Genomic DNA, 17419 nt, shown 5'->3' with positions numbered 1-17419 from the left:
GCATAGCTGTTGGGTGAATGACTCACAGACTGGACAACACTTATATCACAGAAGTCCACCCACTGGAGTGAAGGTTCTGAGCCCCATGTCAGGCTTCCCAACCTGGGGGTCTGGGAACAGGAGGAGGAATTCCTAGAGAATCAGACTTTGAAGCCTAGTGGGAAGTGATTGCAGGACTTCAACAGGACTGGTGGAAACAGATTCCACTCTTGGAGGGCACACACAATGTAGTGTGTGCATGGGGACCCAGGGGAAGGAGCAATGACTCCAGGGGGCTGGAACCAGACCTACCTGCTAGTGTCGGGGGGTCTCCTGCAGAGACGGGGGGTGGTGCTGTGGCTCACCGTGGGGACAAGGACACTGGCAGCAGAAGTTCTGGGGAGTACACCTTGGCGTGAACCCTCCCAAGAGTCTGTCATTAGCCCCACCAAAGAGCCCAGGTAGGCTCCAGTATTGGGTTGCCTCAGGCCAAACAACCAACAGGGAGGGAACCCAGCCCCACCCATCAGCAGTCAAGCAGATTAAAGTTTTACTGAGCTCTGCCCACCAGAGCAACAGTCAGCTCAACCTACCACCAGTCCCTCCCATCAGGAAGCTTACACAAGCCTCTTAGATAGCCTCATCCACCAGAGGGCAGACAGCAGAAGCAAGAAGAACTACAATCCTGGAGCCTGTGGAACAAAAACCACATTCACAGAAAGAGAGACAAAATGAAAAGGCAGAGGGCTATGTACCAGATGAAGGAACAAGATAAAACCCCAGAAAAACAACTAAATGAAGTGGAGATAGGCAACGTTCCAGAAAAAGAATTCAGAATAATGATAGTGAAGATGATCCAGGACCTCGGAAAAAGAATGGAGGCAAACATCGAGAAGATGCAAGAAATTTTTAACAAAGACCTAGAAGAATTAAAGAACAAGGAAACAGAGATGAACAATACAGTAACTGAAATGAAAGCTACACTAGAAAGAATCAATACCAGAATAACTGAGGCAGAAGAACGAATAAGTGACCTGGAAGACAGAATGGTGGAATTCACTGCTGTGGAACAGACTAAAGAAAAAAGAATGAAAAGAAATGAAGACAACCTAAGAGACCTCTGGGACAACATTAAATGCAACAACATTTGCATTACAGGGGTCCGAGAAGGAGAATAGAGAGAGAAAGGACCCGAGAAAATATCTGAAGAGATTATAGTGGAAAACTTCCCTAACATGGGAAAGGAAATAGCCACCCAAGTCCAGGAAGCTCAGACAGTCCCATACAGTATAAACCCAAGGAGAAACACGCTGAGACACATACTAATCAAACTGGCAAAAATTAAAGACAAAGAAAAATTACTGAAAGCAGCAAGGGAAAAATGACAAATAACATACAAGGGAACTCCCATAAGGTTAACAGCTGATTTCTCAGCAGAAACTCTACAAGCAAGAAGGGAGTGGCATGATATACTTAAAGTGATGAAAGGGAAGAAGGTACAACCAAGATTACTGTACCTGGCAAGGATCTCATTCAGATTCGATGGAGAAATCAAAAGCTTTACAGACAAGCAAAAGCTAACAGAATTCAGAACCACCAAACCAGCTCTACAACAAATGCTAAAGGAACTTCTCTAAGTGGGAAACACAAGAGAAGAGAAGGATCTACAAAAACAAACCCAAAACAAGAAAATGGTCATAGGAACATATATATTGATAATTACCTTAAACGGGAATGTTTTAAATGCTCCAGCCAAAGGACACAGGCTTGCTGAATGGATACAAAAACAAGACCCATATATATGCTGTCTACAAGAGACCCATTTCAGACCTAGGGACACATACAGACTGAAAGTGAGGGGATGGAAAAAGATATTCCATGCAAATGGAAATCAAAAGAAAGCTGGAGTAGCTATACTAATATCAGATAAAATAGACTTTAAAATAAAGAATGTTACAAGAGCCAAGAAAGGACACTACATAATGATCAAGGAATCAATCCAAGAAGAAGATATATAACAATTTTAAATATATATACCCTCAACATAGGAGCACCTCAATATATAAGGCAACTGCTAACAGCTATAAAAGAGGAAATCAACAGTAACACCATAATAGTGGGGGACGTTAACACCTCACTTACACCAATGGACAGATCATCCAAAATGAAAATAAATAAGGAAACAGAAGCTTTAAATGACACATAGACCAGATAGATTTAACTGATATTTATAGGATATTCCATCAAAAACCAGCATATTACACTTTCTTCTCAAGTGCACATGGAACATTCTCCAGGACAGATCACATCTTCAGTCACAAATCAAGCCTCAGAAAATTGAAATCATGTAAAGCATCTTTTCTGACCACAACGTTATGAGATTAGAAGTGAATTACAGGGAAGAAAACATAAAAAACACAAACACATGGAGTCTAAACAATACATTACTAAACAACCAAGAGATCACTGAAGAAATCAAAGAGGAAATCAAAACATACCTAGAGACAAATGACAATGAAAACACGATCCAAAACCTATGGGATGCAGCAAAAGCAGTTCTAAGAAGAAAGTTTACAGCTATACGAGCCTACCTCAAGAAACAAGAAAAATCTCAAGTAAACAATCTAACCTTACACCTAAAGGAAATAGAGAAAGAAGAACAAACAAAACCTAATGTTAGCAGAAGGAAAGAAAGCATAAAGATCAGAGAAGAAATAAATGAAATAGAAACAAAGAAAATAGCAAAGATCAATAAAATTAAAAGCTGGTTCTTTGAGAAGATAAACAAAGTTGATAAACCATTAGCCAGACTCATCAAGAAAAAGAGGGAGAGAACTCAAATCTATAAAATTAGAACTGAAAAAGGAGAAGTTACAACAGATACCGCAGAAATACAAAGCATCCTAAGAGACCATTACAAGCAACTCTATGGCAATAAAATGGACAACATGGAAAAATGGACAAATTCTTAGAAAGGTATAACCTTTCAAGATTGAACCAGGAAGAAACAGAAAATATGAACAGACCAATCACAAGTAATGAAATTGAAACTGTGATTAAAAATCTTCCGACAAACAAAAGTCCAGGACCAGATGTCTTCACAGGTGAATTCTATCAAACATTTTGAGAAGAGCTAACACCCATGCTTCTCAAACTCTTCCAAAAAATTGCAGAGGAAGGAACACTCCCAAACTCATTCTATGAGGCCACCACCACTCTGATACCAATACCAGACAAAGATACTACAAAAAAAGAGAATTACAGGCCAATATCACTGATGAATATAGATGCAAAAATCCTCCACAAAATACTAGCAAACAGAATCCAACAACACATTAAAAGGATCATACACCATGATCAAGTGGGATTTATCCAAGGGATGCAAGGATTCTTCAATATATGCAAATCAATCAATGTGATACACCATATTAACAAATTGAAGAATAAAAACCATATAATCATCTCAATAGATGCAGAAAAAGCTTTTGACAAAATTCAACACCCATTTATGGTAAAAACTCTCCAGAAAATGTGCATAAAGGGAAACTACCTCAACATAATAAAGGCCATATATGACAAACCTACAGCAAACATCATTCTCAATGTTGAAAAACTGAAAGCATTTCCTCTAAGATCAGGAACGAGACAAGGATGTCCACTCTTACCACTATTATTCAGCATAGTTTTGGAAGTCCTAGCCACAGCAATCAGAGAAGGAAAAGAAATAAAAGGAATACAAATTGGAAAAGAAAAAGTAAAGCTGTCACTGTTTGCAGATGACATGATACTATACATAGAGAATCCTAACAATGCCAGCAGAAAACTACTAGAGCTAATCAATGAATTTGGTAAAGTTGCAGGATACAAAATTAATGCACAGAAATCTTTTGCATTCCTATACACTAATGATGAAAAATATGAAAGAGAAATTAAGGAAACTCTCCCATTTGCCATTGCAACAAAAAATATAAAATACCTAGCAATAAAGCCACCTAGGGAGACAAAAGACCTGTATGCAGAAAACTATAAGACACTGATGAAAGAAATTAAAGATGATACCAACAGATGGAGAGGTATACCATGTTCTTGGATTGGAAGAATCAACATTGTGAAAATGACTCTACTACCCAAAGCAATCTACAGATTCAATACAATCCCTATCAAATTACCAATGGCATTTTTTATGGAACTAGAACAAATCATCTTAAAATTTGTATGGAGACACAAAAGACCCCAAATAGCTAAAGCAGTCTTGAGGGGAAAAAGCGGAGCTGGGGGAATCAGACTCCCTGACTTCAGACTATACTACAATGCTACAGTAATCAAGACAATATGGTACTGGCACAAAAAGAGAAACAGAGATCAATGGAGCAAGACAGAAAGCCCAGAGATAAACCCATACACCTATGGTCAACTAATCTATGACAAAGGAGGCAAAGATATACAATGGAGAAAAGACAGTCTCTTCAGTAAGTGGTGTGGGGAAACTGGACAGCTACATGGAAAAGAATTAAATTAGAACACTCCCTAACACCATACACAAAAATAAACTCAAAATAGTTTCGAGACCTAAATGTAAGACCAGACACTATAAAACTCTTAGAGGAAAACATAGGAAGAACACTCTTTGACATAAATCACAGCAAGATCTTTTTTGATCCACCTCCTAGAGTAATGGAAATCAAAACAGAAATAAACAAATGGGACCTAATGAGACTTCAAAGCTTTTGCTCAGCAAAGTAAACCATAATCAAGATGAAAAGACATCCCCCAGGATGTGAGAAAATATTTGCAAACAAATTAACAGACAAAGGATTAATCTCCAAAATAAATAAATAGCTCATGCAGCTCAATATTAAAGAAACAAACAACCCAATCCAAAAATGGGCAGAAGACCTAAATAGACATTTCTCCAAAGAAGACATACAGATGGCCAAGAAGCACTTGAAAAGCTGCTCAACATCACTAATTATTAGAGAAATGCAAATCAAAACTACAATGAGGTATCACCTCACACCAGTTAGAATAGGCATCATCAGAAAATCTACAAACAACAAATGCTGGAGAGGGTGTGGATAAAATGGTACCCTCTTGCACTGTTGGTGGGAATGTTAATTGATATAGCCACTATGGGGAACAGTATGGAGGTTCCTAAAAAAACTAAAAATAGAATTACCATATGATCCGGCAATCCCACTACTGGGCATATACCCAGAGAAAACCATAATTCAAAAAGACACATGCACCCCAATGTTCCTTGCAGCACTATTTACAATAGCCAGGTCATGGAAGCAACCTAAATGCCCATCGACAGACGAATGGATAAGGAAGATGTGGTACATATATACAATGGAATATTACTCCGCCAGTAAAAGGAACGAAATTGAGTCATTTGTTGAGACGTGGATGGACCTAGTGACTGTCTTACAGAGTAAAGCAAGTTAGAAAGAGAAAAACATATATCGTATATTAACGCATGTATGTGGAACCTAGAAAAATGGTACAGATGAACCGGTTTGAAGGACAGAAATTGAGACACAGATGTAGAGAACAAACGTATGGACACCAAGGGGGAAAAAACCACAGTGGGGTGGGGAAGGTGGTGTGTTGAATTGGGTGATTGGGATTGCCATGTATACACTGATGTGCATAAAATTCATGACTAATAAGAACCTGCAGTATAAAAAGACAGACAAATATAAAAAACAACTAATACTAAACTGTCTTTGGGTTATTTGTATGGAAATATGTTAATATAAATGCTTCAGACATTACATGAAATTTCTAAAAACCTTATATGTTCTGGTATAATGTTATAAGTCATAATTCTGGTTATTACTTTAAAATGTATATCTCAGAAATAACTAAATTTCCTTGTCAATTGCATTATTATGAACTTTCATAAAATCTTTAACCATGGTCATTTTTAAGTCTTTTGTCATTTACAGACAGTTCTGGGTGTACTCTGATGCTTCTGCAAAAGTGTTCCTATAATAGGGTTTCATCTTCAAGGAATTCATGGAAAGGACTCTGACAAGTACAGGTCTGGTAACTGACTATACTGCTGAACTGAATGAATTAGCATTTTCAGAACTCTAATGGAAAACTGATGAATTCATAAAAGTGCTAACAAAAGATCAAGATGAAAAAAAATTAATTACATGGGACTTTGTGAACTGATGAGGATGATTATAATTTTTGTGACTTTCTGTTTGAATAATAAAAAAAAAATCCCACAAGGACTCAGAGACAAAAAATATACAAATCAATTTTCACTGCAAAGTAAAGGAGCTGTTACAGTGGAGGATTACTGGACTGAATGTCAATATTATGACATAGTATGAGTGTGTTTTTTGTTTTTTAATTGCAATCGTTGCTTTTGTGTGGTCATCCATTTACAATGCTTGGTGTTAGTTTATTTATCTCTTGTAAAAATAAAATACAGTGTGTGTGTGTGTGAGAAAAAATAAAATAAAAAGGATCAGACACCATGATCACAAGGGACTTATCCCAGGGATGCAAGAATTTTTTAATATCTGCAAATCAATAGCGTGGCACATCACATTAACAAACTGAAGAATAGAAACAGTATGATCATCTCAATAGATGCAGGAAAAACTTCTGTGAAATTTCAAAATCCATTTATTTAAAAAATTCTCCAGATAGTGTGCATAGAGGAAGCATACCTCAACGTAATAAAGGCCATATATGACAAACCCATAGCTAACATCATACTCAATGGTGAAAAGCTGAAAGCATTTCCTCTAACATCAAGAATAAGACAAGGTTGCCCACTCTTGTTACTTGTATTCAACACAGTATTGGAAGTCCTAGCCACAGTAATCAAGTAGAAAAGAAATAAAAGGAATCCACATTGGAAAGCAAAAGTAAAACTGTCACTGTTTGTAGGTGACATGATACTATACATAAAATATCCTAAAGTTACCACCAGGAAACTACTAGAGCTCATCATTGAATTTGGTAAAGTTTGTAGGATACAAAATTAATACACAGAAATCTCTTGCATGAATATACACTAACAGACTATCAGAAAGAGAAATTAATGAAACCAACCCATTTACCATCACATCAAAAATAATAAAATACCTAGACATAAATTTACCTAAGGATGTAAAAGACCTGTACTCAGAAAACTGTAAGACACTGCTGAAAGAAATTGAAGACAACACAAAGAGATGGAAAGATAAACCGTGTTCTTTGATTGTAAGAATTAATATTGTTACAAGGGCCAATCTACCCAAGGCAGTGTACAGATTCAGTTCAATCTCTATCAAAATACCAAGGGCATTTTTCACAGAACTAGAACAAATAATTTTAAAATGTATACAGAAACACAAAAGACCCTGAATAGGTGAAACAATCTTGAGAAAAGAAGAACAGAGCTGGAAGAATCATGCTCTCTGACTTCAGTCTATACTCCAAAGCTTCAGCAAGCAAATCAGTATGGTACTGGCACAAAAGCAGACACATACATTAATGGAACAGAATAGAGAGCCCAGAAATGCTCACACACTTATGGTAAATTAATCTATGACAAAGAGGTATGGATATACAATGGAGAAAAAACAGTCTCTTTAAAAAGTGGTACTGGGACAAATGGACGGCTACATATAAAAGAATGAAATTAGAACATTCTCTAACACCATATACAAAAATGAACTCAAAATGAATTAAAGACCTAAATGTAAATAAAAGTAAAGACCTAAATGTAAGACCAGACCCCATAAAACTCCTAGAGCAATACATAGGCTGAACTGTTTTTGACACTTTTGGGGGGATCTTTCTCTTAAAGCACAGGAAATAAACAAATCTGACCTATTTAAACTTGAGCTTTTGCACAAAAAAAGGCAACCATCAACAAAACAGAAAGACATCCTACTGAATGGGAGAAAATATCTGTAAATGGTATGACCAATAAGGGGTTAACCTCCAAAATATATAAACACCTCATACAACTCAACATCAAGAAAACAAACAACTCGATTTTTAAAATGGAAAGGAGATCTGAATAGACATTTTTCCAAAAAGGACATGCAGATAGCCAACAGGCACATGAAAAGCTACTCTACATCATTAATCAATCATATGGAAAATGCAAATCAAGATTACCTCACACTTGTCAGAATGGCTTTCTTCAAAAAGAACACATATAACAAACATTGGCAAGGATGTAGAGAAAAGGGACCTCTTGTACACTGTTATTGGGAATGTAAACTGGTGCAGCCACTGTGGAAAACAGTATGGAGGTTTCTCAAAAAACTAGAAACAGAACTACCATATGACCTAGCAATTCCACTCCTGGGCATATATCCAAGAAAACAGAAAACAACAAACAAACAAAAACTCGAAGAACTAATTAAAAAACAAACAAACATGCATCCCAATGTTCACTGCAGCATTATTTACAATTGCCAAGATATGGAAGCAACCTAAGTGTTCATCAGCAGATGAATAGATAAAGAAGATGTGGTATATATGTACAATGGACTACTACTCAGTTATGAAAAAGAATGAAAATTTGCCATTTGCTACATGGATTGACTTGAAGGATCTTATGCTAAGTGAAATAAGTCAGACAAAAACTTTATGATATCACTTATATGTGAAATCTAAAAAATACAACAGACTAGTGAATATAACAAAGCAGAAAGAGACTCACAGATATAATGAACTAGTGGTTACCAGTAGGAAGAGAGAAGAGGAATGGGCAAGATAGGGGTAGTGAACGAAGAGGTATAAACTATTATGTATAAAGTAAGCTACAAGGATTCCAAAAGAGGAAATAGAGCCAATATTTACAATAATTATAAATGGAGTATAATCTTTAAAGTTGTAAATCACTGTATTGTACACCTGTTACTTATATAATGTACATGAAATATACTGCAATAAATTTATTTTTATTTAAAAATAGATAAAATTTTAAAAAAACAGACACATTAGAAGGATCATACACCATGATCATGTGGGATTTACCTCTTGAATGCAAGGATGATTCAACATATGTAAATCAATAAATGTGATATACCACATTGATAGAATGAAAGATAGAAACCATATGATTATCTCACTAGATGCAGAAAAAGTATTTGACAAAATTCAAACGTTCACATTTTCATGATAAAAACTCAATAAATTGGGTATAGAAGGGGTATACTTCAAGATAACAAAGGACATAAATGATAAGCCCACAGCTAACATTATGCTCAATTACAATTATTAGGAATAAGTTAAGTTTAGAATCAGTGAAAGGTCCTATATCCGTGACATTTTTGAGAATCATACATGCATGCTGGACCTCAAAAATGAAAATGAAGTATACTAGAGAAAATGCCAACCAATGAGTCTGTGCGTGTTCAATTTCTCTCATAAAAAAGTGGGATAAGGGATCAAGTCATTCAATTGCTGAACAAGGATATAATTCTGTGGTTTGTTTAAATAATACAGTATCTTCCCCTCATTGGGTAGTTCCCAAGATTATTATAGTCTGCCTGAGATAAAAGCAAACAGAGGAACAGAGTGATAAATAATACTAAGTGGCAGGATGAAAATTTGCTTAGAGATCTGAGTCCAGAACCTGCTGAATGGATTAGGTCAGAGTGGGAGATGCAGGATTAAAGAGGCCTGAGACATGGTTATTCACGTGCTCCTGGGGAATACCTTCTAAAGGGATGCTCACTCCATATTTTATGTCCTCAGAAGAGCTTGGGGACTTGAAAAACCATAACTCTATAAAGAACAGTTTTTTTGTGTGTGTGTTTTTCTTTTTGTAAGTATCTCTGTATATTTCTTATCCTTGATATATTAAAAAAAAAATGAACATGTCCTAAATGTCTTTTCTTCAGTCTGTAATCATCCTATTGGGACAAAACTATGCATAACTCATTCAGGAAATTTTCTCTTACTCTCAGACTAAGTTAAATTATGTCATCTCCCATGTTTGTCCACCAGAGAACCCTGTTTTACAGCAGTTTTTCCAGTGTACTATAAATGTCTCTTTACATGTCTCCCTCCCATGTGAACTTTGAATTTCTGGACTGCAGTCTCTAAGTTAAATTTTTTTCTCTTCTCAGTCCTTATAATAACATTCCTCCTGCAATAAATGTTTGAGCAAATGAATGAATGAGTGAATAAAATGTGACCTTATCTGGGTAGCTAAGATAAGGATTTCAAGATGAGATCATCTTGAATTAGGGTGTATCAAAGAGAAATTGCACCAGACAAATTAAACAGGCAAAGAAAACTTTACTCAAGTCTTGCAATAGGGGAGAGAGATTGAACTTAACTCCCCTGAAACAAAAGACAGGAGGTTTTTTGATGCTGAGGTGAGCTAGTGGAAAAGTATTGGAAGATGTTTAGAGGAGAGGTTGGTCAATGTGATTAGGTCATTGTGTTTGCTAATTGCCACCTAAGTTAGATTCCTACTCTCCCACAGAGACTGGAAGATAGGAGCACTTTCTTTCTTGATGATTTTATTTTAAAGGGATGGCTCCCAGGTCCTTGAGAAAAGTGTTCCTGGATAATAAAACTGGCAAAAGGCTGGGAGAAGAGAAATAATTTACAATTGCAAGTTTTCTACAGTAAAAGCTCTAAGACAAGGGAGATCAGGGGCCTAGAGTCATGAAGAAGCCTGTCTAAGCTTTAGTCAAGCTTTAGCTTTAGGGAAAGTTAAGGCTGTCTTGGTCACATGGGCCTTAAATCCACAGTGTCCTTGTGTCCTTGTAAGAGACAGAAAAGAAGCAGACATAGAGACATGGAAGGAGAAGGCCATTTGAAGACAGAGACAAAGATGGGAGTGATGTATCTACAAGCCAAAGAATGCTAAGGATTTCCAACAGCTACTAGAAGCTAAGAGAAGCCTGGAATGCATTCTCCCCAGAGCCTTCAGAGGAACCAACCCTGCCAACACCTTGATTTAGGACTTCTGGCCTCTAGAACTGTGAGAAAGTGGATTTCTGGTTTTTAAGACTACCAGTTTGTGGTAATTTGTTATGGCACACTGAGGATTGTAATATACCATGTTTCTGGGAAGATTTTTCTCTACTTCCCATTTAATTCCAAACATAAGAATTGTACATCTCATTTAAGCCTCATCTTAATTGTTTTGTCTTCCATTATTTTTTCTCTTATTCTCTTCTCTTTTAGTACCACCTAAATGTCATGGCTTATTCCTCTGAATTTTTTTGATGATTATAATGACAAGGATAGTATAGCTGAAACTTGTTTAGTATTTGCTCCATCAAAGGTATTTATGTCTTATCCCTTTATAATTTTTATAAATACATAACAAGGAAGTACTATTACTTTTTTGTATTAAAAATGGAGACAGCAAGGAACAGAGTGATAAATAATACTAAGTGGCAGGATGAAAATTTGCTTAGAGATCTGAGTCCATAACCTGTTTCTTAATCATTTTACTACATTTTTCTGTTTATATCATTGAATACTTATCTCTCTTATGTCTCACATTGTATTATACTTATTTATACATTTTTCTTTTCCAGTACAAACTATTCAACTGAGATAACTAGAAATCAGGTGCACAAGCATATCCATCTAATCTTCCCATTTTAAAGGCTTTCTAACATTATGTATATTGTTATGCATGTCTTTATCTTAAACTTTTATAATTCAAGAAGGAATTTGAGGCAACTTGCTTGAACACCTTTAACCTTTAACTAATTTAAAAGTTCTCTCTCATTTATCTTTTCACAGCATTTAGCACAATTCTTTGAATATCAGAAGTGCCCAAATTTTGCTGAATGAATATAGTTAACCCAAGTCTCAGCTGCAGATGCCCCCTAACTCCCCAGCATTCTAGAATCATTTTAATGTTTCAATAGAATGGCTAGGGCCCCTATTCTACATGCAGTAGGAAGCTCACTGCTCTTCTGCCCCACAATACTTGTGAATCTTATGGGTTAGGAGAGGGCTCCATATATTTTCCCTGGTCACCTGTCACTTGAGTTATTTCCCTTTGAATCCCTGCTATTAGCTCCACTCTAACGACCTACCTCTTGAAATTGTCGTCTTCTTGCTCTACTGGACACTGCTCTGCTGACGTAAGAGTGTTGTGTGGTAGACTCTTCTTGATGGCCTGGAATATAAAGGGGATTAAAACATCACAACTTTCATTTATTCATTCAGTAAGTTACCAAATATACACACATTCATTCATTCAGTGTCTAGTGGCACCGTGTAGGTCACTGTGGAGTCAATGATAAATAAAACAAAGTCTCCACAATCATGTAGCTCATATTTCTAGTCAGGAAAAAAAAATTGCATACAGGCTCACAGATAAATGTAAAGTTATGATTGAGATAAGTATGATGAAGGAAATGCCCATGGCGGATTGAAAGCTATGGTAGTGGGCTTGAACTGAGAAGCTGAAGAAACAGTAAGCATTAACCAGCCCTGAAGCAGAGAGAGAGGAGGAGGAGAAGGACATTGGAGAAAGGGGTGGTGACAGCATGTGCAAACAAACAATAGTCAAGTGGAGCAAGGCACATCACAATAACCGCAAGAAAGCCCGTGTGTTAGGAACACATAGACCTGGGCCAAGAAGGGAGAAAAGTAAGTCTGGAGAAGCCACGCAAGCCACTTAAACAAATGCACAGTCTACTTCAGGCTTCCTCAACAAGGAATATAATCTTACTCCTAAAGTTAAGGCGGAATTACTGAAGAGTTTGAAGTCAGGGATTGACATGATCCACATTGTATTTTGAAAAAAAAAAATTCTGGCTACTGTATAGAGACAAGAATAAAAAGGGTAAGACATGGTGGATGCAGGGATTATAAAAAGGGAGGCCTTAATCCAGGTAAGAGATGATGGTTTAGATTAGGAAAATGATGATGGAGATGATGATAAATGGAAAGATTTGAGAAGTGTTTAGTGCAGCATAAAGCAACCTAGTGATATGAGAGAAGCATGTCAAAAAGGGTATAGACAACAACTTGAAAAAAGTGCATATTAGACATTATAGTCTTAAAAACCGATCAGACTTTTTTGAATATGGAAATTTTCACCAGCTCTGTCTCTCCTTAGACTCTTTCCTAAGAGCTTTTCTTTTAAACCCACTTTCTCTCCTTCAAAACCATATTCTCTATCACCATTTTGTTGCATCACATATTTCTGAGCTCACAATTTCTTCATAATAAATTTAATAATATAATTATGTGGACGGTTTAATACTAAATATCCACTAGTTTAGGACCCAGCTTTGTACTGCTAACACTTCCATTGAGCTGTTGCTAAATTGTCTGCCACAGTTCCACACTTATTTGAGAGAAGTATTGAAGTCACATCATTTTTTTTTCTTTTTTAATATATCTTAGATCAAATTCTTAGGCTTAGAATTCCACCAGAACTTCCAGGGTCATGGGGCTGTGTACAGTGACGGGCACTTTCATCTCCCTGTTGGGCATAGTCTACTTCAGCCTCCCTTAAGCCTTTCATACTCTAGCCTCTCATTTGCTACTGACCAGCTGTAGTATTTACATCTCCTAGGAGAAGACTGCCTTTTTATTATTTTCTAGTTCTCATTCTGTATGTCATGCCCTACCCTCAGAAATGTCAGTTTTATAAGAACCCAAATGGCTTACAGAAACTAAAAGCTAATATGTAGTAGTCTACACAGAGTAGTTTTCTATGTTAACAATATAGAATCAAAAATCTTAATAATGAGGATTTGTAAATCTATATATTCCGGGGAGGAAGACTATCTATACCTAATATTGGATCTGTTCTTGTGCTCTTTTGAAGAGAACATTCTTCTATGCCAGAAATCCCCTTGTTTGCATATCCAGATTTTTTTTACCAAGGTGGACAAAGAGTTGGCAAGAATCATTGACCATCACGTGAGATTGACTTTATTAAACTAGCAGCAAAAGCTTTGCTCTTTAAAGGCATTTTGAATCAGAAAGTGTAGTTCTGAAATGGAAACATTAATACACGGAACTCAAAAGTAGAACCATGATTGAGATTTGCCAAACTGAATTATATCTCACTGTACTATCTATATACCTCAGTGCTTTCATTGGGTTACAGAAAATTTGGCTTTCTGTCATTTACAAAATACTAGCCTTATCCTGTTTCCTGAATTAGTTCTGATTTTTTTGTGACAAGAATCTGATACTGAACACAACACTGAATTCTTCTGTAGTGTAGTTTTAACAACAGAATAAAAATCTTTTGACTCAATTTTCAGTGACTATTCTTTACCCCTGAAATATTAGAAAGACTTTAGTCATTCTGTTCTTGGTATCAGTTAAATAAACAGTGACAATACAAGGCCATTTATTTAACATATTTTAATCCACTGAGCTATATATATTTTTTTTTTTTTTTTTTTTTTTTTTTTTTTTTTGGGACTGAACAGTCACCAGTAGGGTCTCTATCCCTAGGAACACCTCAGGATTCTGACTTTGATATATTTTTTTAATTTTAATTTTTTTTTTTTTGCGGTACGCACGCCTCTCACTGCTGTGGCCTCTCCCGTTGCGGAGCACAGGCTCCGGACGCGCAGGTTCAGCGGCCATGGCTCACAGGCCCAGCCGCTCCGCGGCATGTGGGATCTTCCCGGACCAGGGCACGAACCCATGTCCCCTGCATCAGCAGGCAGACTCCCAACCACTGAGCCACCAGGGAAGCCCCCAAATCATTTTATGACTACTTCTTTTTAGGAGTAGAGCTGGAGTCGGAGAAAGAGTACTTATTTTTGTCTTTTCTTTTAATACAATATAGATTCAATCGCATATAGAATGTGTTTAAATTATTTTTATCACCAGTTCAGTATTATTTCTCAGATTGTATTTATAGTCCCATGGTTTACATTCCTTTTAATTAGTGATATTTTGAGAAAGAATAAGTGGTTATTTCATTTATTGATCCCATTAAATATTTATTTATCACATAGTCAATATTTTAGCCACCCTAGCAGTGGCCACAACTATTGGGGTTTGGAAACTGAATGATACCCTGGAATCACAAAATGAGAACTATAGTATTGTTATTTTATTCACTAATAACATTTATGCTAAACCAGTATATCATATGTACAGGGCATTATAAAAAATTCCCAATGGTTCATAAATTGCAACAACTATAATTTTACCATTCACTTCAACTAACTTATCTGGAATATATTACAAAAGATAGCAGGTTGCCAATGTATGTATACACACACATAACATAGTGTAGTTTTAATAACAGAACAAAAATCTTTTGCCTTATCATTCTTTACCCTTGAAAGTTTCAAAAGACCTTGATCACTTTGTGATTAAACACATTGGCCTAAAGAGACAGAGGACAGTGTTTTGAGTGACAGAGAAGAGGCTAGGAAATGCCTCCTAAAAACCATCGTCTTTTCCTCCTTCCAAGGGTATAAGCAATATCTAAGCAATCACTGCCATCAAACTTTATACAGACAGGTAAAGGAATCCTTTCTGCAAATATGTTTGAGAATGGATAGGATCCATATTGTTTGATCTGTGGCTAGCCTAATCAAATACTTAGCAGTTTAGTAGTATTAATTTGGGAAGGTTTATGAAAGTTTCTCTGGATATCACATTTTAAAAAGTATTTGTCTATATACTATTTCCTTTGACATAGCTATAACTATAGTGCTTTGTACTTATATCTCACACTTTACAAAATGCTCTTACATTAGTTAATTTAATCCTTACAACAACTCTGTAAAACATTTACCAGTAAGAAGAATGTAGCTTTACAATTCAGTTAATTGTCCCAGGTTTTAAAGTTAGTAAATGACTGAATCTATATATAAAACCAGATACCTGGACTTCAAATCTACTTCTCAGTTTTTCATAGTTGCTCAATTTCTTGGCTTATAATTACTAACTTAAATGGGGGAGGGAAGGTGGAATCTGTATAACTGACAAGAAACAAAAACACACAGCTACAGTTTTAACTGTACCTGTTGAATTTTATCAAGTGTACCTGATATGCAAGGAATAGGGCAGATACCTAATTGTTCAGCAGACATTAAGGTACTGTACCTTTTACACTGCTGGTACTCTACAGCGTGATGACTGAATCCTGAGTGAATGGGCTGAATAAAGCAGTATGGTGCTTCTATTTCCCATCAACTTCAAGCATATCTGCATCCTCCTAGTTGCCACAATTGATGATAATAATGGGAAATAAAAGTAAATGCAATGATTTATCCAAATTGAATTTGTCATAGTCAACAGAGAAAAAAATGGGAAAAAGAAGTTTACATTTTTCTGGGGCTAACGAAAAGAAGGATTATACCATTATGGTGCGTTCCAGCCAAGCCAAATTCTAACAAGGAACTAAAAGAGGAAGAGCTGCCTCCTGGTGGTTAGTAATATGGTACCCCATTACTGCTTTTATACATGCTGTTCAGGAAACCAAAGAATTTTATTTTACTGAGAGTTCTTAAGAATTAATCCTCTGTTGATTTTTCACAATGTAAAGATCAAAGTCGTAAAGTACATTGAGATCTCTCATAAAGGGTAAATTAGATGTCTTTGTTTATAGGTACTATCATTATTACACCAACTATTACTTTGATGTTATAACATAAAATTGGTGGTTTTTTCAAACAATTGATATTATTACGTAGTTTATTATATGAGAAAAAATTGAATGTCATAGATGGGTATCATAGAATTATAGACTAAACCAAGGCCTGAATTTTAGCTTATGCTGGAATGTTCTGGATGTTTTGCCTCAATTTTCTGGATATTTCATGTAGAAATGGCTTCTGAGAAATGACACTTATATGAGTAATAACTGTGTGTAGAAACAGTCTCAAGATAAGTGAAGGAAACTTTCCTATTATGTCTTTAAAGCTTAACTGGAAATTTAAAAAGTAGATATGATTTTTGTTTAATCTGAGTGTGTTGATATTTAAAAAATATTTATTGCCTTTGGAAAGCTGAGTGATGAGTTGTGGATTCTGAGGTTTAGTTTTGCTTATGAATATCTGTATATCCCAGATGAAAAATCACAGTCATAATTCCCAGCACTGGTATATAGTAATTTTAAATTAATTGATAGGTTGTTAAGCATAGTCTTGTTGTTTGTGAGTGTGCATGGGCTAAGGGTGACAAAATGATCAATATAGGCTGTGTCTTTAGGAATTTTTAACATTTCATGCTAGGGGTCATCCTGCCCTGAACATTTTACCTGGCCTGACGAGGTGATTACCACCTCTTTTTGCCACGTCCCTCATTAAAGATATTAGAAGGGGAAAAAAATGATTATTTGGTTGATTTACCATCATTACTTCCAACTACTTATTCCTAGTATTCCTGCCTCCAGACAATGGTATTATTGTCATGAAATAACATGGTCAATTGAGATGAATTCCTTAGAAGTATTTTTACTGGTCTGTTGCAAAATCAGTCTTTGCCCATTAATTTTATTTTCAAT

At 36.0% G+C, this 17419-nt stretch overlaps 1 protein-coding gene across 1 annotated transcript in view; it reads left to right on the top strand.

Moving 5' to 3' along the window:
• TMEM232 (transmembrane protein 232) overlaps positions 1-17419 on the top strand; it is a 259927-nt gene that overhangs the window by 208114 nt on the left and 34394 nt on the right. The window contains 2 exon segments of the mRNA XM_007451224.1: positions 13763-13808; positions 13810-13857. Of these exon segments, the coding sequence (XP_007451286.1) occupies positions 13763-13808; positions 13810-13857 (94 nt within the window).

The sequence above is a fragment of the Lipotes vexillifer genome, unplaced genomic scaffold (genome assembly GCF_000442215.2).
Source record: "Lipotes vexillifer unplaced genomic scaffold, Lipotes_vexillifer_v1.1 scaffold91, whole genome shotgun sequence".
Taxonomy (NCBI): Eukaryota; Metazoa; Chordata; class Mammalia; order Artiodactyla; family Lipotidae; genus Lipotes; species Lipotes vexillifer.
Note: the sequence above shows the minus strand (reverse complement) of the source record. Positions and strands in the feature narration are given on the sequence as shown.